We start from the raw sequence: 20406 nt of genomic DNA, 5'->3' as shown, positions 1-20406 counted from the left end.
CCAGGGTAAGAAGAAAGAGGTTTTCCACACTGCACCTACACCCAGCAAAATATTGCAGCTCCCATTGACCAGTTTCCAGCCAATGGAAGCTGCCTTTTCACAGGACAGTCAGCAGGTAAAGTACCCTTCCCCTCTCCAGGCTCATAGCATTCAGAGTCAGACACACATGGCCCTTGTAGCCAGTACAGAGACATGGAAGGCAAGGACCCTGGCTTAGGAACCAGCTGAGCTGCTGGCTAGGAGCTGACTAAGTAAGTGTCTCCCACCAGAGCTTGCCTCTGGCACCCAATCCCCAAACCTCTGCTCCCTCCTGCAGCCCTACCCCCTGTAATCCAAACCTCTGCACCCCTGCGCCTGAACCCATAACCTCTCCCAGATCTTGTACCCCAATCCACCACCCCTAGTCACAATCCAAATTCCTGCCTCCTCCCCCGTACCCCCCCCCCCGTACTTCTGCCCTAGATCAAAATCCCATCCCAGACCCTACACCCCCTCCTCCATCCCAGGCCACAATCCCTTCCTTCATTCAAATTCTCTCAGATTCCACACCCATTCCTGCACCCCAGTCTCTTACCCCAAGCTCCCTTCTGCACTCAACCTCCATTACAGACCTCACACCTTTTCCTGGAAGAGTGCGGCCCTTGACCACTTAGCAAATTCTTGGAGTGGCCCTCCTGTCAAAAATTATTGCCCACCCCTGTCTTGGACTATAGACTGAATTGATCAATTGTGAATATGTACTTTCAGACAAAAGAGAATGTGCGTGCAGTGTTTACATGCTCTTCAAAATGCTTTTCTCTACCCATCAGTGTCACCTCTTGTTTTGTTCATGTTCAGCCATTTGTGTGAGGAAGGATGGGAAGAACTGTGTATCATCTATATATTCTGGTACTTGCATCCATGTCATCTAACCTATTCATTTATGGTTCCATGTAGATGTTATTTTTCATCTATTAAGATACTTTGTCACTTGAAGCATTACATCAGATCCACAGCAGGTACTTAGTAACATCGAAATCATTTTTTATTCTGGTCACAGTTGAATTGATTTTTATTTTTGAAATCTGTAGAGATTATCTATCATATTTATTTATTTTTATGACTACCATAGATGTAATTAGGTAATGGCTGCATGATTTTATGTTTTTCATCTTCTTCTTTAAGAAAACTGTATTGTACATGAGAGATTGCAGAGAATTTTTTTTAACCAAGTTTCAATTTCTACTTCAGTCTCCCCTTCAGATTTTGTTTTAGGTCATTGTAACGTGGGAGCCCAGTCCTGCTCCCCGTTGGCTCGGGTTCCCCGGTAAGCCTCCGGTTGCCGGTCCTCCGTCTCGGCGGGGTAGGGGGGTCCGGGCCCACCCTCTCTCCCGGACCCCAGCCCAGGGCCCTAAGGACAGGCGCGTGGCCACCGGCTCCGCTGTGGCGGTGCTTCTCTGTAGCACCCCAGCCCGCCGGGTTCACCTGCCCTGGGCTGCTTTCTACCCCCTCTCAATCTTTCAATTACCCCGAGGCCCCCTCACGGGCTCGTGCTGCCCTCACCCCCACCCCTTCTGTGTTGTGTCTCTCCCCTCGTCCTCCTCCGCTATTTCCTCCTTCCTCCGTCCCGCCATCTCACTCCCTGTTCCTTTCCGGCCTCCTCCGTTCTCCTGCCTCCCCCCTTGCTCCCCCGGGCCTCTTTTTAAAAACCGCGCCGACGTCCGGCCCTGATGACGTCCGGCGCCGCGTCAGTTGGCTCCTCCCCCTCCGTGCGTCCCCGCTTCGCCGTCAGCCCCGCCTCCACTGTGCCGCTCGTCAGCTGGGCCGCGGCGGCGGAGCAGGCCCTGCAACTCGGCCCCACCCTCCGGGTGGTGCCCAGGAGTGTCAGGGCAACCGCGGGCTTGGTGCGGGGCGGGCCGACATCGGTGGGGAGGGGGCGGCGCGCCCCGTCACAGTCATCCTATAAGTAGTATTTCATATGTGCATGTCATTGCTTATTTAAATAACCAAGTAGTATCTGTGTGCCTTTTTTTGGCTTCAGAAGGTTTAAGAACAGTCTAAATTCTTGCCTCTTAAATATAAGACCTCAGCATGACAGTGGTTTCTTAACATATGTTTGAAAATAGAAATCACATAATTTTTCCTGTACCTTTCAGAAAAAATGTACCCAGTTTAAGAATAAGTGCTGAAATATTCTGTTCTCTTCGGATTATAATGAGACGTACTGAAATGGTTGATCACAGCTTGGCAAGTTGTGAAGGAGCTGTACAATCATCTTGATAAATTATAAATTTACTGTGTAATGTGTATATATGTTGTCAAAAGGGATTTCTTGCCAAAGTTCATCTACTTGTATCCTTCCTTTTAGAATTGTCTCAATAGGATAAGACAAAAATATCTTTAAAGAAAATATAAAGGAAGAATTAAATGTAAATGCCTGAACTTGACAAGATAGGGAAATGCTAATTACTTTATGGTGTATCTTTTGGCTTCCCAGAACTATGAGAAAATGATTATTAAAACCTAGCATTAAATATGTTGTACTCATGTAATGAGATCTTTTACAGTTCATTGGATTATTTTATTCTGCACTGCCTAGCTTCCAGACAAATTTAACTCAACTTCAATGATATTTTAAGGTGTAGTTTAATCACCAACTAATTTAAGGATACTAACTATAAACCTGAGAAGTACGTATGCGCAGAACTAAAGAGAAAACTTCTGGTGAGTCTCGGGCCCAAAATATTTGTTTCATCTCTTTTAATACTTTCAAGGAAGGTCAAGTACTCAGCAATGGCCTTTGCCACATCTTTCATAGAATCATAGACTCATAGAGCTGGAAGAGACCTCAGGAGCTCATCAAATCCAGCCCCCTGCCCAAGGCAGAACCAATCCCAACTAAATCAACCCAGCCAGGGCTCTGTCAAGCCGAGACTTAAAAACCTCAAGGGATGGAGATTCCACCACCTCCCTAGGTAACCCATTGCAGTGCTTCACCACCCTCCTAGTGAAATAGTTTTTTCCTAATATCCAACCTAGACCTCTCCCACCGTAATTTGAGACCATTGCTTTTTGTTCTGCCATCCATCACTACTGTGAACAGCCTTTCTCCATCCTCTTTGGAACCTCCCTTCAGGAAGTTGAAGGCTGCTATCAAATCCCCCCTCACTCTTCTCTTCTGCAGACTAAACAAACCCAAATCCCTCACTTTCTCCTCATAGGTCATGCGCTTCAGCCCCCAATCATTTTGGTCGCCCTCCACTGGACCCTTTCCAATGAGTCCACATCCTTTCTATAGTGAAGGACCCAGAACTGGATACAATACTCCAGATGTGGCCTCACCAGAGCCGAATAAAGGGGAATAATCACAATCTAGATCTGCTGGCAATGCCTCTCCTAATGCACCCTAATATGCCATTAGCCTTCTTGACTACAAGGGCACACTGTTGACTCATATCCAGCTTCTCATCCACTGTAATCCCCAAGTCCTTTTCTGCAGAACTGCTACTTAGCCATTCGGTCCCCAGCTTGTAACAATGCTTGGGAGTCTTCCATCCCAAGTGCAGGACTCTACACTTATCCTTGTTGAATCTCATCAGATTTCTTTCGGCCCAATTCTCTAATCTGTCCAGGTCTCTCTGGACCCTATCCCTGCCCTCCAGTGTATCTACCTCTCCCCCAGCTTAATGTCATCTGTGAACTTGCTGAGGGTGCAATCCATCCCCTCATCCACGTCATTAATAAAGATATTGAACAAAACTGGTCCTAGAACCGAACCTTGGGGCACTCCGCTAGAAACTGATCGACATCAAGCCCTTGATTACTACCCGCTGGGCCCAACAGTCTATCCAGCTTTCTATCCATCTTACAGTCCATTTATCCAATCCACATTCCCTTAACTTGCTGGCAAGAATATTGTGGGAGACCGTATCAAAAGCTTTGCTAACGTCAAGGTATATCACATCCACAGATTTTCCCATATCCACAGAGCCAGTTACCTCATCATAGAAGCTAACCAGATTGGTCAGGCATGACTTGACCTTCATGAATCCATGTTGACTATTCCTGATCACTTTGCCCTCTTCTAAGTGCTTCAAAATGGATTTCTTGAGGATCCCCTCCATGATTTTTCCAAGGACTGAGGTAAGGCTGACTGGTCTGTAGTTCCCTAGATTATCCTTCTTCCCTTTTTTAAAGATGGGCACTACATTTGCCTTTTTCCAATCATCCGGGATCTCTCCCGATATCCACGAGTTTTCAAAGGTAATAGCCAAAGGCTCCGCAATGATGTTTGCCAACTCTCTCAGTCCCTCGGATGCATTACATCTGGGCCCATGGATTTGTATGTGTTTAGCTTTTCTAAATAGTTCCTAAGTTGTTCTTTCCCCACCATGGTCTGTCCACCTCCTTCCCATACTGCATTGCCTAGGAGCTGACCTTGTCTTTCCTTTCCAGCTGTGTTGGTATGAAAGGCGCAAAAATCACAGTCCTAAAGAGGAGAAGGATTTGCTGTTTGGCTGGTGTTCATAAAAGTTTCCAGCACTAGAAAAGAGAAAGCTATCCTCTCCATAGAACAGAGTATCAGAGCAACCTTCCCCTCCACTGAACACCACAGTATCTCATTCTTCATTTGATGGAACCCCCTGTAGTTGTGAGAGGATAAATTATAAGAGCGATAAGAATACCTGTTAGTTTACTATTGACAGTGATTTTAGTGATGTGGATACACAGTCATCAAATTTATCTCAAAGTCTGGTACAACCATGACACTTTGTCATGATCTGTATCTTTTCGGCATTGATTGGGCATTCTGTAGTATTCTTTTGTGCTTTTTGTTGTATAGTGTTCTTGGCTGCTATTAATCAGCTACTACTACCATCCTTCCCAGAGCTGAGTGCATTTCAGCAGTGCGAAAAGTGATTGCCTTGTGTGATTTGAAGGTTCTTTAAGGTCGTGTAAGACACTACTTATTTATTGTGAGATATGTTATATTTTAAATTGTGTGTGTGTGTGTGTGTGTGTGTGTGTACACATTAGCAAATTTAGCTGTTGTTCTAACTGACTGGTCAAGCATTGATAATAGTAACTGAATTACTGACTCCAAGTGTTACACTATAAACTTGGTGCTATTGTTTATTTATTATTTGTATTAATTTAGCCCCAAGGAACCTCAGCCATGAGCCATTTTATTAGGCATTTTACAAACACAAAACAAAAAAGATAGTCCAGGAACTAAATATATATGTAATGTAGGCCACTGCCTTTTGGAAAGAACCTGCAAAAAGTGTGTGATTTAGAAATCCACCTTAATTGAATATGGTTCTGGGTCACCCTCTGGTGGCTAGAGTACATACAAAGTTTTATGATTGCTGTTGCAGTCATGCTGATACACCCAGTACCATAATTCAGGTAGTAGAGACTCATGCTTTTACTTCCCAAGGCCCCAGATTCACTATCTGCATATTAGTAATAGCAGAGGTTAAACAATGTTATAATCTAAGCCATGTTTGATGGCCTTTCTAGGTGCTTAGTTTAGTGGATCCTAGTTCCACCCCTCTGGATATGTTCACAAAGCAAAGAAAACCTGTGGCTGGCTTGTGCCAGCTGACATGCAGTTGTGGCTCTCAGACTGCAGGACTATGCATTGCTGTGTAGGTTTCTGGGTTTGAGCTGGGACTTCACTGGGTCCAGAGCCCAGGATCCAGCCTGAGTCCAATAGGCTACATGGCAAGGGAGCAGCTTTGCAAGTCCAATTCAGCTGGCATGGGCCAGACATAGGTGGTTCTTTGGTGTGTAGGCATATCATATGTCACAAACTCACCACTTTCCACAGGATTTTAAGTTCTTTGGATTAGAGACTGTCTCTTACTCAGTATGTAGTGCCTACTGGGGATGTAAAATCCCTGTTAATCAGTTTACTTAGTTAACTGATTAAGAGAAATCCCGCTCTTGGTGCTGCCGCTCTCCCCCCCCCCCCCCCAAGCGCTTAGGGCTGCCAGCCCCACCCCCCATGCACTTGGGGCTGCTGGTCACCAGCTTCCTCCCCCTTCCCCCCCATGAAGGAGAGGCAGATCCCAATCCCCTCTCCCACAAAGGGGGGCCAGGTCTCAACCACCATGGACTTCTCCTGGGTACTGCTTAAGCTATACCCAGTAAGCATCATCCGGAAAGGTAAGGAAGATGGTTACTGGGTAATCGATTACCTTGTTCGCATCCCTTCCTAGCACCATGGAATCCTGATCTCATTTGCATTCTCACCAGGAGCAAAAGTCATATTACTCGAAATAAATTTGTGGAAGTTAGCAACAATAGTAGTCATTTCATATTGGAAGTTGGCAGGATAAGCTCAAAAATAAGTCAAACCAAAAAGCATTGTTTAATATTTAATATTAAAATATCATGATGTTTAGGAGCCTGACTCATGCTTTTGGCATTCTAGGGGAAGTGCTAAGTGTGGATGTTATCCTAACTAATTTCCCTTTTTTTTTATGATTGCATTATGAAGAAATGTATCGAAGTAACTCTAATGATTATATTTAAAAAGATTTTGAGGAGAGGATAGAGAGTAGGGGAATGTAGATAGTGCAACCTCTTCTGGATATCTTTAAAAGCTAACCACACATTTGCTTCTTTTCCCAATAGTCAGCAGCAGAATATGTGAAGTCCCGCCTGCCTGAAGTCCTGAAACAACATCTTCAAGACTATGAGAAAGACAAAGAGAATAGTGTGTTGTCTTACCAAACCATCCTGGAACAGCAAATTCTGTCAATTGACCGAGAAATGCTGGAAAAATTGACTGTATCCTATGATGAAGCAGGTATATTTATTCTTCTTTCTATTTTGCAACTAATGGAAAAAATGGGTCAACTTTCCTCCAATCTTTAATTGTTTTTAAGTTAAGAATGTGAATGGTTAAGCAATAACCCTTGCAAGTTACCTTGGTGGGCTGGAGCAGCTCCTCACCCACCACAGGCAGGAGGCTGCTCCAGTCCTGCAGGGCCCCCGCAAGCCTCCCAAAGCAGCCGCAGTCTGCAGCAGGCCCAGCCTGGCCTGGCATTCCACAGGCAAGGGCTCTCCAGTCTTGCTGGAGTGGGGGAAGCTCCAGCCCCCTGACTGCCCCCATTTAATTGGTTAACCAGTTAAACATAATGTTTATCCAGTTAACTAATTAAATAGGATTTTACATCCCTACTTTAAGTTGGTAGTGGGTGTGTTCGAAAATTTAAACTTCGGCTTCAAAGATATGAAGTGATTCCTAACATATTTCTTCTTCTAAAATCAAGAAAATACCCCAATCCAAAGGTCGGATACCAAGTGGCCAGGAGAACAGCTGTTTTGCTAATGATGGTTTTGTCCTTTATAATGTATTGATGTTGATTTATTTACTCTTAACTTTTACAGTGTCTCCAAAATTTGCTTCCTTGTAGCAAAGTTCAGATCAGTCTGTCTCTACTGCCTTCTGCACTAGTAATGCAAATGTTCCTAAACTTTAAGCCCAAAATCTGACATTGATACTACATTTTGCTTATTATTATATTATATTTATTTTACATTACCAGAGATGTGTTAAGTGTTTTCCAGAATAAAGTAGAAAGGCATAAACTCCGTCCTGAGGACTGCACAGTCTAAATTGTATGTTACATGACAAGGGAGGATAGCAGAGAGGTAATGGGATGTCAGAAGACATAAGTTTATAGTGATGCAATTGTGTGGTTCTTCACTTGTGACATTTGCACATCTTGATTGTTTGTTGTTTAATGTTTGTTATTATTTACTAGGTTTTTGTCTTAATCCAATTGGTGAGGCACTCCGTTTTCTAAGATCCAGACTTCTAATATGTTCCCGTCTTGGGAAACTGTGTACAGCATTCACATGCTGCTACACAGAAGCTGACATTCAAAAATAGTCATGAGTGTGCACCATGAATCTAGTCCAGTCATCCTTCTCTACCCTCCGATAGACTTAACTCTGCCCCAGGGAGACTTAGCCTCTGGAACCCTTGACAAGAGACTTCTACTCCCTGGAAATCTAACCTAACTGACCTTTGGAACTCTAATGCTATTGGGGGGGGGGTTTCTACCCTCTTGAATCCTAACTCTAGCTAGGGTCCCTATTTTATGGAATTCTAATGCTGGTGTGGGACCCTTGAGAACTCTTACCCTACTTAATCTTAATCTTTGGAATCCTAACCTAACCCTGTGGAGCCCTACATTCAGGAACCCTCGCCCTTGCTCTGTGAGCCCTACCCTCTGGAACTATAATCTTAATCCAGGAATTTGAGGATAGGTCCTGAGGATATTATCCAGTCCTCTGATCTTCCAATTTTTCTTACCAAACTGTATACCTTCTTTTTTGTAAGCTATCCAAAACAATCTTATTTAACTCTTAATTAAACTCTGTTTCAGCAGTCATTAACTGATATTATTAGTCTGCCATCATTAATGATGCTACTGCACAAGCAAGGAATCAAATATCATGGGCTCTTATTTGTTTTAGTATTAAAATAGTGGAAGGTGTGTATGTATCAACATACAAATATTTTAAAAGACCCTGATCCTACAGTTGAATCTGTAAGGTTGGGCCTTTTCATCTGTACAGAGTTCTGTTGATATCATTTGGATTTTGCTTAGGATCTGCCCATAATGATACAGTTGCAGAATTAGGAACTTTGTATGCACTTTTGTGTATAATACAATTTTGTGTTGCAGATTTTGTATGGGTTGATTTCATTCAACATGTTGTTTCCACGTGTGTGTTTGTTTAAAATATACCATATGTTTCTACAGGCCCAAATATAATTAGATGGCATCATTAGTAAATAATATGTCATTTAAAATAAAATATTCTCAATAACTATTTACAACTTACATAATACTAATCAAGCATGTTTATGCAGACCAATTTAAATTCTAAACAGAATGCTTTTACACATGCTAATAAATGCAGTCTGTTAAACAATGAAGAATAGCAGACTTCCTGGTATATTTTCCTCGATCTCCATTTCAGTGAGGAAAGAAATAAGTTGCAGACTCTTTCACACAGGTCTATGTACAATAATTTTTAATACTTGTTTGATTTTTTATAAAAGCATAGATACAAAAGATTCACACAAAAATATCCTTGCTTGCAGCAACTTGCCATCCTATATGAACAAAGCTATTTAACATATATTCTATATTGTTACGTTTGTGGCATAACAATAATGTTTAGGCTCTTCAGTGTTTTAGTTTAGATGGGCATGCTTGGGAAATTAATTAGGATTATTTTTTATTTCCGTGGCTTTTTGAATTTTTGGCTCTTGTTGCTATGTAGAATGTCTAATTAGTATATGAATGACTATAAATAAAATGTGGGTGTCTTAGATCAGGCTGCCATAGGAATTTGGAGATATTCATATGTTCAGTGTTTATCAATAGTGGGTTTTAGGATTCTGTTATCTATATGTTCTTGATTTCAAGTTACCCTTCTTATGGTGACTCCAATCTCTTTGTTCTCCTCTACTGGATGGCATTATATATCTATTTCAACTTAACTAACATCATACATAGGCTATGTCTAGACTGCAAGCCTCTTTCGAAAGAGGCTCTTTCGAAAGATACTTTCGAAAGAACCTCTTTTGAAAGAGAGCGTCTAGACTGCACGTTGAACTTTCGAAAATGCGGCTTGCTTTTTCGAAAGAAAACATCCAGTGAGTCTGGATGCTCTCTTTTGAAGAAGCCCTATTTACATTGAAGAACGCCTTCTTTCGAAAAAGGAACTTTCGAAAGAAGGCGTTCTTCCTCGTGAAATGAGGTTTACCACCATCGAAAGAAAAGCCGCGTTCTTTCGATTTAATTTCGAAAGAACGCGGCTTGAGTCTGGACGCAGGGGAAGTTTTTTCGGAAAAAGGCTACTTTTCCCGAAAAACCCCCTGAGTCTGGACACAGCCATAGAGTGATATGTCTACCTAAACTGATTTATTGGTCTTTCTTACATAGCTTGATAGAGCAGCCAATGAAACAGTAGAACCACAACCCTCAGCAGGGGTACCTGCCCAAAAACCTTTGCTGTAAATGTTTTGCATTCTAGAACAGGGGTGGGCAATAATTTTCAGCGGGGGCCACACCAAGAATTTGGTAAGTGGTCAAGGGCTGCACACATCCATGATATTAATGGAGGAGGTGTGGGGTCTGCAATGCATCTTAGGTGTCCAGTATTCTCTGAATTTTTTTACCAGACAGGAGGTGAAAATACCGAACTGTCCAGGTGAGTACCGGACACCTGGAAACCCTATGCACAGAGAGCACATGGCCCCTGCAGCCGAACACATTGTACAGAGGCCAGGCAGGCAGAAAGCCTGATGGAGGCTCCCGCTGGGCCGTGGGACTGTGACATGCTGGATCAGGTTCAGGCGGCTGCCGGTGTTTTAAAAACAGCCACTCTGTTGTGCCAGTGGCAGAGCCTGCATGATGGAGGTGAAGAGGGACAGAAAGTAATGGGCTGGAGGAGGCAGGGGGGGGGAGGGAGAAAGGGCCCAGGCTGGCAGAGAGAGCGAGGGAAGGAGGATAGGACCCTGGCTGGCACGGCCACAGCCCGACCCTCCCCTGTGGCCAGGGGGAGAGCCGGGGTTGCCTAACCCCTGCAACAAGGGCTTGGCAAGTGCAACAAGAAGGGGGCGCAACCCCCTAGTTTTCCCTTACTGCAAATATGTGTTTGTGCAATGGAAACCGCATAGTGCAAATATTTGGGGGTTTAAATGCTGAAATGAAGCAATCACACGGAGTAACTATATACATAACTAAGTTAGAAAAGTCTCTTCACATATAATGCATTTTAAAAATAATACCTAGAGCAGGGGTGACCAACCTGTAGCTCGTGAGCTGCATGCGGCTCTTCGTCCCCGAAAGTGCGGCTCGCGAAGCCACCCCTGAAAATGGCCCCCGGCTCCCTGTGCTCACTGGGGCAGGGGAGCTGTTCAGTGCAGCCATTAAAAATAGTGTCTTCAAGATGGTGGTGGCCAGCGGGAGCCTGATGTGGCCAAAAAGCCTGTAAACACATTTCTTAAAGGGGCAGTCCTTGCTCAACAACTCGGAGGAGGGGGGGAGTTTGGCTCAACAGTTTTGCCCCAGCTCTTGGTGCTGTACCCCCTGCTATTTTGTCTCTTTGTCCAGAACGAGTTGGCCATCTCTGATCTAGAGCAGCACACTGTAAATCAGGAGCCAATACTTAGAACCATAGTCAGGAAGAAATACCTCTAATGGTTAAAACATTGAGCTGGAGATGGTTTAGCATTCTAATCAAGTCACTTGTTTACTACAAAAGAAGTAAATTATTTTACCTGTTCCTGAAGTGAGATCTGATTACAAGTACGGTGCAAAATGTGTATACTTAAATAATTGTGGCAGGTGTTCATAATTCCAAGTCCTTCAGCTGTTCAATGATACTGCAATTGTATTGTCAGCACCATCTTCTCCTATAGTGCATAAAAGAAAAAATGTGCAGTATTTTTGCCATGTCAGATGCCTTTTAATGTAATAAGAAGGTCAAACCCATTTCCAGTATATATGCAATGCAGGAATTGGGCAACAAAACACAGTAATTTAAAATAGAACAGATTGTTATAATTTCACTTGAAAGTATAGTTGTGCCCTTTTACAGATGTCAGCAAATGTATCTTGTGGCTGACTCTGCAGTTCTTAACATCAGTAATCAGAAGCAGCTGGGGCTTTAAGTCTCAGCCAGAGATATTGAAAAGTTTAAAAATATGAAGTACCTGCTACACTGAAACTTCACTTTGGAAATTGGCGTTAACAAGGCTCTATCCTTAATGTTGTTACACTAATCCAAAGACAAAAAAGCTAGATGAGCATCTAAATTAGTACTTTATGTGGAGTAAATAAATATTGGCTGTCATTCTTATGTTGGGAGCAATTTTATCAGCCATCTCTAAAGTTAAACTGGATTTGTGTGGAACTTTAGCTTGCTGCTGAGGTGCAAGTACATTTCTGGCTCCTCTTCCTTTACAGGAGTCCAGTAAACTCCTTGGAAAACTCTGGTCATCTGAAGAAGTGGGCTGTGCCCACGAAAACTCATGATACCATCTACATGTTTTGTTAGTCTATAAAGTGCTACCACACCATTTGTTTTGTTATTGGTTTGTTTTTTTTTTGATGGCATAGTTATAGAAGTTTTTAAATAAAACAACTAAGATAGATGGTTTAAATATCTGTTTGTATTAGTTATTACTTCCCGCCTATGACTTCTGCTGTTTTGCTCCTTGTAGAATTAAAATCTTTTTAAACAGTTAGGTGCCAAGTACAACCATGTTTGGAAAAGATCCTGCTAAATGATTTTGGGTTTATCATATGTAGAATTTGCATTTTTTGCCATAGCATGCTGTATTAATAATTTGCAGCTTCAATGAAGTCCACATTCCTATTAACTCTTCTTGTAAATCTTTGCCTTTAGGAAATCAGTGTGTCAAAGCCAGCATATAAAATGAGATAATCTAAAAATAGTCATATATTCATATTTTGACAGGCTTTTTTAGTGAAGTTTAACTAAGAAAGTTTTGCAGAATGAAACCAGGCCAGATGTGACAGATGGGTTCAAATCCTCTCATAATCTTTAAATCCCTTAGTGTAAAAAATGGTATTCTTGACTAGCTACAGTTGGGTTAATTTTGTTCAAGGGTAATTTTTTCCTTTGTAGCCTTACTGAATGCTAATCCTCTTTCTAATATTTACTGCATCTATAAATGTCTGGGACAGTCAATATCTATTTTGTACAAATAAAAACTTAGGATACTAGTAAGGCATCATGGCACTACATTTTTTAGTATGTTTTCAGAAAGTAGTCAAACACTGATAGGATTCTTTTGATACTCTCTTCTCCTGTGCTGGCTTCCCCTCCCCTCTCCTGTCAGGTTAGTTTAAAAAAATTGATAACCCCTCCCCTGAAGGCTTTTGAAATTTCAGTATGTCGTCTGTCATTCTATGGAACTCCAGATGCTCGATTTCTCCCTAACATCAGATGATGACAGAAAATATTAAAAGTTGGGTGATGTAATTTTCCCCTAAAAAAAGTGTCAGGCAGACCAGATCTTAGCAGTGATTTTTAAATCGTTGGTAGGTAAAAGGCATCTCTGTAGTAAGCCCTTTGTGTGTGCGTGAGTTTGCATGCACGCGCACACTCTTCAAACATAATTGGAAATATTATAATTGCCTGAGGTAATAGCTAGATTGTCAGCTGGTTATTTTTATTTTTATTGATGGCATTTCTGTTAACTTGTCTGCCCCATTGATACCTCCCCGTCTGGGTTAACCACCTATTATTTCATCATATGCCAACATTTTAAGTACTTTTTCTATTATAGGTTTGAAAGGTGCTTAGTGCATGGGGTCCTCATTATGGATTGGGACTTCTAGGTACTACCACAAAATAAATAATAATAAGGGTGAGTAATCTCTCAGTCCACACACCTGGAGCCCATTACTGCAAAAAGGTGATTGCTGAATCTCCACATTTCTACCAATCCCTTTCTGCACATTTATCTGAACTGATACCCAATTGTTTTGAAGGAAACAGATAATGATCTTATTGCAGCTGCTGACACCTTAGCTTGCAAGCCAGCTGCTCTCCTGTACAGAGTTCTTTGCTTTACAAATTATGCTTTTTAGTCTATTTTATCAACTTTTTTCCCTTCTAATCCCCTTTCACTATGGCTAGCTAAATGAAATGAGTCACATCTGAGATTTATTTTCTCACTGAGCATTTGTACACTAGCAGTTCAGGTTCCTAGCTGTCCAAAAATTCTGATCTTAGGAATAAAAAATACTTTCAATGGAAGAACAACTCCAGAACTGTCTATGCTGCGATCAGCTGGGTAACTTCAGCATGTACTGGCATAGCCTAGGCTAGGGATGTTAGAAATCATTTATTTTAATAATTGTGTAACCACAACAATTCTTGCAGTTACGTAGTTACTCAGTGCTCCCCTTGGGGACAGGGCCAGCAGTCAGTGTGCTCTTGGTCCCCCTCCCAGGGAGCCCCCTGTCACCTGGCACTGCTGCCTCTGATACAGGTTTAAAAATCGGCTCTATGCACAGACGGGCTCCCATCTGCCACCCTTTCCCACCTGCACCTCTGCCTCTCTGTGAGATGCATCGAGGACGAGCAGACAGCTCCGCAGGATATAGAGACAGCAGCAGAGGGGAGAGCATGTAACTGTGCAAGTTAATCAGTGAACCCAGACTTACCAGTTAACCATGTACACAAATGCACGTTAATATCCCTAAGCAGTATGGCTGATCTTAAATCTTACCCAGCTACAATGATTCTTCTGCATCCTCTCTGTTCTGCTCCCCCAGTCTCCTCCCCAGAGAGGTCCTGTGACTCCAGCCTGAAATTGTCCTAACTGAGCCCTAAAACAGTCAGCCTCTCTGATCCCACTTGCTTCTCTAGTCCCAAAATCCCAATGAGCAGGAAAAAGGGGCTCAAGTGCAGAGCACCTGGTCAAACTCACTATAGAACATGCCTGTTAGTATTTTTTCGGACTGGTGGTTGTGATGTTTGTTTCTCCTGTACACAGTCTTTAGGACTTTGGTTTTTCTTTCTGCTCTCTAGAGCAGTATTTCTTAGCAACCAATCCGTGAACCGGCACCAGGCCCTGAGATTTCCCTGACACAGTTTAAGAACACAGCAACCTAATCCCTCGTATTGAAAAGGTTGAGAAACACTGATCTAGAGAAACCTCCCCTCTGATAGCTTCTTGGAGATGCAATATTAATTTCAAGTACATTTGTCCGTCCCCCCCATGTTGGTTTTTACCAACATTACACAATGTCCTTGGTGATCCACTAGTTCCTTGGTATCAACTTCTGGCCAGCTGGAAGCACTCTAATAAGCAGATTGCTTGGATGGCATTCCTGTTTGGGTGCTGTGAAAGCATAGTAGAAATGTAGTCAGGCACATGCTATATAGGGGTTAAACGCTTAGGGTTGCCCGGTGTTGGGTTTTGAACCGGACAGTCCAGTATTTGAGCTTTCTGTTCGGGAAACAAATTGAGAAAATATAAATGAGAAAATATAAATGTCTGGTATTTTCTAAATAAGATGTAATGTAGATTGTGATGTAATGTCAAGTGTGTCCGGTATTTTTGTTGAAACCATCTGTCAACCCTATAAACACTATAGACACTGGAAGGTGACTTCTTCTGGAGAAGAAGGGAGTAGGTAAAGGGTAAGAAAATATGGTTCATATGTAAGGGTATGTCTAAACTACATGGCTCCATCGATGGAGCCATATAGATTAGGCTGATCGGCAAAGGGAAATGAAGCCGTGATTTAAATAATCGCAGCTTCATTTAAATTTAAATGGCTGCGGCGTTGAGCCGACAAACAGCTGATCAGCTGTTTGTCGGCTCAGCGCACTAGTCTGGATGCTCCTGCGCCGACCTTAAAGCCCTTTATCGACCTCCCCGTTATGCCTCGTAGGATGAGGTTTACCGGGGAGGTCGATAAAGGGCTTTCATGTCGGCAGGGGAGCATCCAGACTGCCCCGATCTGCCGACAAACAACGTATCGGCAGAGCAGGGCAGCCATTTAAATTTAAATGAAGTCGCGATTATTTAAATCGTGGCTTCATTTCCCTTTGCCGAACAAACAAATCTACATGGTTCTATCGACGGAGCCATGTAGTTTAGACGTACCCTAATTGTGGGAAAGCACTGGAGGACTGTCAGAACTTGTGCTTCATTAGCCTGTGTTCTCACTGCAAAGTGGGCAGGTTACTAGCTTGGGTTTAAGCGGAACCTCAGCTCAAACCTACCTATACGTCTAGCCTGGCCAGCTAACCCAGGCGTAAATCATCACCAAACCTGTGTCACATGTTTTTGTGCATGGATAGTAGGAGGGTTAGGGACATCACCAGGGTAAGAACCTAGGTTACTTCTTTAGGGAAGATGTATCCATGGTGGGGCCCTCAGGATGTGTCAGAAACAAGCACGGGGAACTATTTAAAGTGGTTATACCCTTCATCCTCTCTATTTTTCTCTTTCCCACATTTTTATTTTTCCCATTGCACAATGCCCAAAAGTTGGACCCTGCCCAAAGAGTATGTAATCCATCTTTTCTGTTTGTTTTTTAAACAGAATATTTTGACTACTGAATAAATAATTTGTAAACGCCTACCTACTGTAACACCCCATTTATATGCTAATAAATTTTATTTGGTTAGGAGTTAATGCAAGTGATCTTTCACTTAAGTGTCTTTAAGACCCCAGAAAAGCATGACAGTTATTTACAATAGCCCTCAATTAAATTAGCTGCATTCTGATGTATGGTTGTGCTGCTGATATTTGTTAGTCCTTCATAAAACCTGATTGCCAGAGTCTATGGATAGTGCACTTTTAGTAAAAACAGTTTGTCAAATGTGATCTCCAGTCCTGAAGAGAATTTTTGAACAGATGTGTGCTGTTAATGCTAGTGCTGACTGAGCAATCAGCTGTTCACAGCATCTATAAACTAGTTATTTATACTGCTTGTGATGGATTTGCTAATTAAATCCCTTAAGTTGATTTTAGCACTTACCAGCTGAGACTTTTCTCACAGCTGATGCTTATTAAGGTAGATAGCCCAGAAAATCCAGGTCCAATTTTTGTTTCAGATTAAATATTGTCTGATTCTCCACTAACTCATGGCAGTGTGAATTAAGAGTAACTCCTTGGAAATCGATAGAGTTACATTGATATAAACCTGATGCAAGTGGGAGGAGAACAAAATCCTTCTTATATTTTCAGTGTTTCAACCAGTTTTCCCCTATTTTCACTGACAACGAGTCTTTTTAATTTTTGTTCTTGATTTGAATGTGTCTCTCTGGTTACCTCCACTAACTAGCATCTGTTAAACAGGAGCAGAGAGGGTTGAGGGCTGGGAGTAAGGACCAACATCTCTCCCAGCCCCCCCTTTGAAGAAAAACTTTTGCTATGCTGTTGCTGCTACTGCTGCACCACCTCCTGGGTAAGAGCCTGCCCCTTTAGGACTAAGAACATTCAGCTGCAGATGTTGCCTGCAGCCATTGCCAGGGGCAGGCTTAAACCCAGGAGGCCACCATTATGGCAGGCCATTGCTGGTGGGTCACCCCAAAGAGGTGGGACAAAGGGAGTTGCCCTTTGGGGCAGACCAAGGGCGAGGGTGTATACTGTGGTGGTAATTGATGTGGGGTGGGGGGGCGGGATATCGTTTAATTGTGTGTGTGTGTGTGTGTGCTGGTGAGAGCAGCACATTTGTTGTTTGTGTGGTGGCTTATTCAGTGCCTGGTGAGAGCAGGGAGGGCAGGGGAGAGTTCTTGGTGAAAGAAGGTTCCGCCTACCTGCCCGTACTGAAGGTCAAGGAAGGGGTGTGTGTGTTGTGACTTATTTTTCTCGTTATGTGGCATGGCACGGGCAGGGTGGCTAAGAAGGAGGGGTCAGATGGCATAGTGGGAGTTGTGATGGGCAGGGGGAGATATGGCAGTGGGATCAGAACGGACCAGCTGAGGGGAACAAGGTTTAGACAGTTATGGACTGTTCCTCATTCCAGTCCTGCTCCCAGCCTTAATGACCCTGGGAATCTTAACAGCTGACCATCAGGCTGCCAGTGTTGTTGAATGCCAGGTCGGTATCCCACAAAACAACTATCCTCCAGGATTTAATCCTGGATGAAGAGGCCAACCTGGCCTGTATGATTTGAGACCTGGCTAGGAGTGGAGGGAGGCATTGACCTTTTGCAATTTTGCCCACTGAGTTCTTGGTCCAGCATTAGCCTCAGCTTGATGGTTGGGGAGGGGGTAGCAATTATCTATTGGGATACCATCTCACTGGACTGGGCCCCGGTATAACAAAGTGCTAGATTTGAGTGTCCGTACCTGGTGTTCAGTGGCCAGGATAGGTTGGGTGTTCTGCTGGTGTACTGACAACCTCACTGCACAGCAGATGCTCTGCTTGAGCTGGCGAAAGTGGTCTCAGATGTGGCACTGATGACCCTGCGGCTTTTGGTCTTCGGGGACTTTAATGTTCATGCTGAGGCTGTCCTGTCTGGTTTGGCTGAAGACTTTATGGCCACCATGATGACCTTGGGATTATCCCAAGAAATAACTGCTCCCAATACTCTTGATCTGGTCTTTTGGACTAAGGGTGATAGAGAGCTCGGGATAAGGGATGTGGCTACACTCCCTTTGTCATGGACCAGTCACTACCTAGTTAAGTTTAGAGTGTTTGCTGACCTTCCCCTCCACAGAGGCGAGAGGCCAATTAAGATGGTCCACCCTCGGAGACTGATGGATCTGGAGGGTGTCCTGAGGCCCCTGGGGACAGTTTGGCCATTATGGCTAGTGGTTCTGTCGATGCCCTGGCCGATATATGGAACTTTGAGGTATTCCAGGCATTTGACATGATTGCTCCTAAGCGCTGTTTTTGGGCTAGTTGAGCCAAGTTTACTCCCTGGTTTTCTGGGGAGTTGTAGGTGGCGAAATGGTCTGTGCGACAACTAGAGTGCCACTGGAGGAGAATTTGAGCCGAATCCAATTGATTGTGGGTTAGAGCCAAATTGTGAGCCTATACTGTAGCAGTGCTGACAGCAAAGAAAAGCTACTTTACTATTTGCGTTACATCAGCACAGTGCCATCCAGAAGAATTGTTTCGAGTGATATGTGGCCTCTTATAGTTTGGCCCTCGTAATGAGATGGAGGAGTCCTCGGCAATCCACTGTGACTTGTTTGCAAAGCACTTTGCAGATAAGATTGTCTTTTCCAGTTTGATTTGGACTCTGGCTGTCATATAAGCGGGGTATGGAATGTGTTGAGTGTTCCACTTAGTTGCTTTTTCTTTGGATCGGTTTCAGCTTTTGTAGACCGAGAATGCGGACAAGGTACTTGGAGGAATGCAACTTACCATGTGCTTGCTTGACCCTGCCCTTCGTGGCTTATTAAATCAAGCTGGAAAGGGATGACTGGTTAAGTCCAGGGGATTATTAATGCTTCTTTTAGATCTGGGATGGTTACTACCACCTTGAAAGAGGTGGTGATAAAACTGTTCCATAAGAAGTCTTCCCTGGACCTATGCGATTTGAATAACTATCATCCAGTTACTAATATTCCCTTCCTGGGCAAGGTGCTTGAGTGGGCACTGGTGTTGGAAGTCCTAGCTTTCTTGGAAAAAATAGGTTATCTAGATGCATTTCAGTCTAGCTTCAGGCCTGGTTTTGGAATAGAAACTGCCTTGGTCATACTGGTAAATAACCTATGCTGGGAGACAGGGGAATGCATCTCTGTTGATTCTCTTGGACCTCTTGGTGGATGTCAGTACCATCGACCATGGTATTCTTCTGAAGCGACTGGCAGAACTGGGTATTGGAGGCATGGTTTTGCAGGGGATCCAGTCTTACCTGTCGGGATGCTTTCAGAAGGTGGAATTAGGGGGCAACTGTGCTACGGGGGTCTCCCAAGATTCCATCTTGTCCCCTATGCTATTTACATGAAACCGCTGAGAGAAGTCGTAAGGAGATTTGGAGGACAGTGCCATCAATATGCAGACACCCAACTCTATTTCTCTGTGACATAGTCACTGCCACATCTGCATCCTGATCTGAGCTAGGGATGTAAAGGACTAGTTGACTATCCAATAAGCAAATACTTATCGGATAGTCAACAGGATAGTCGACTAGTTGCTCCCCCATCCCTTGCTGCCTCCCCTTATTTTAAGTATGTGTGTGTATTTGTGTGTTTAAAATAAAATATTCATCTTAAACAGCATCTTCTCCAGCTGCAGTGCATGGAAAACACAATCTAAACTTTTGAAGGTGGTGTAGTGCCTATTGGATCAACAGACACAATGAACCCACAATGGTACATCAGTTTTATGAAGATATTTAATTGAGTCTGGGGTCTCTCTCAATAGAAGATATTGAATACTGTCCCCCTATAGGACGGGGTGGGTAATAAAGCAGCAGCTGTTTGCCAGGGTTAGCAGGTATGTATTTACCTGCACCTCTGCAGGTATGGGTGATTGCACCTCTCATTGGCCATGGATCGCTGTTCCCAACCAATGAGAACTGCAAGAAGTGAGAGCTGCAAGAAATAAGCCCTCGCTATTTCGATTTAATTTCAAAATAGCGGTTTAGCTGTGTAGATACTGGTAAAGTTATTTCGAAATAATGGCTGTTATTTCGAAATAACTTTGCTGAGAAGACATACCCTACCTCTGCACTTTTGTGTAAGAAAACATGCAACATTCAACTGAGAAAGATCAATTTAATTCCTAGTTGGAAGCAACAATGATAACTAGAGGTTGAGGTAGAAATGCTACCATGGGGCATTTCTATGGTAGCATAGATCACCCTCCGGCTCTGATTTTTGAGGAAGAAAATACTAAATACAAATAATTTTATTTCTTTTATTTTTATATTTTTTTGC

The 20406-nt window shown here is 43.2% G+C and overlaps 1 protein-coding gene across 3 annotated transcripts in view; it reads left to right on the top strand.

The window, feature by feature from the left end:
* PPM1L (protein phosphatase, Mg2+/Mn2+ dependent 1L) overlaps window positions 1–20406 on the top strand; it is a 203184-nt gene that overhangs the window by 134702 nt on the left and 48076 nt on the right. For 2 of the 3 annotated variants that reach the window (XM_075937852.1, XM_075937853.1), the window contains exon 3: window positions 6622–6796. In XM_075937852.1, coding sequence (XP_075793967.1) covers window positions 6622–6796 — 175 coding nt within the window. The remainder of the gene's footprint in view (window positions 1–6621; window positions 6797–20406) is intronic. The other variant, XM_075937854.1, reaches the window with a different exon arrangement.

The sequence above is a fragment of the Pelodiscus sinensis genome, chromosome 10 (genome assembly GCF_049634645.1).
Source record: "Pelodiscus sinensis isolate JC-2024 chromosome 10, ASM4963464v1, whole genome shotgun sequence".
In the NCBI taxonomy this organism is placed as follows: domain Eukaryota; kingdom Metazoa; phylum Chordata; order Testudines; family Trionychidae; genus Pelodiscus; species Pelodiscus sinensis.
Note: the sequence above shows the minus strand (reverse complement) of the source record. Positions and strands in the feature narration are given on the sequence as shown.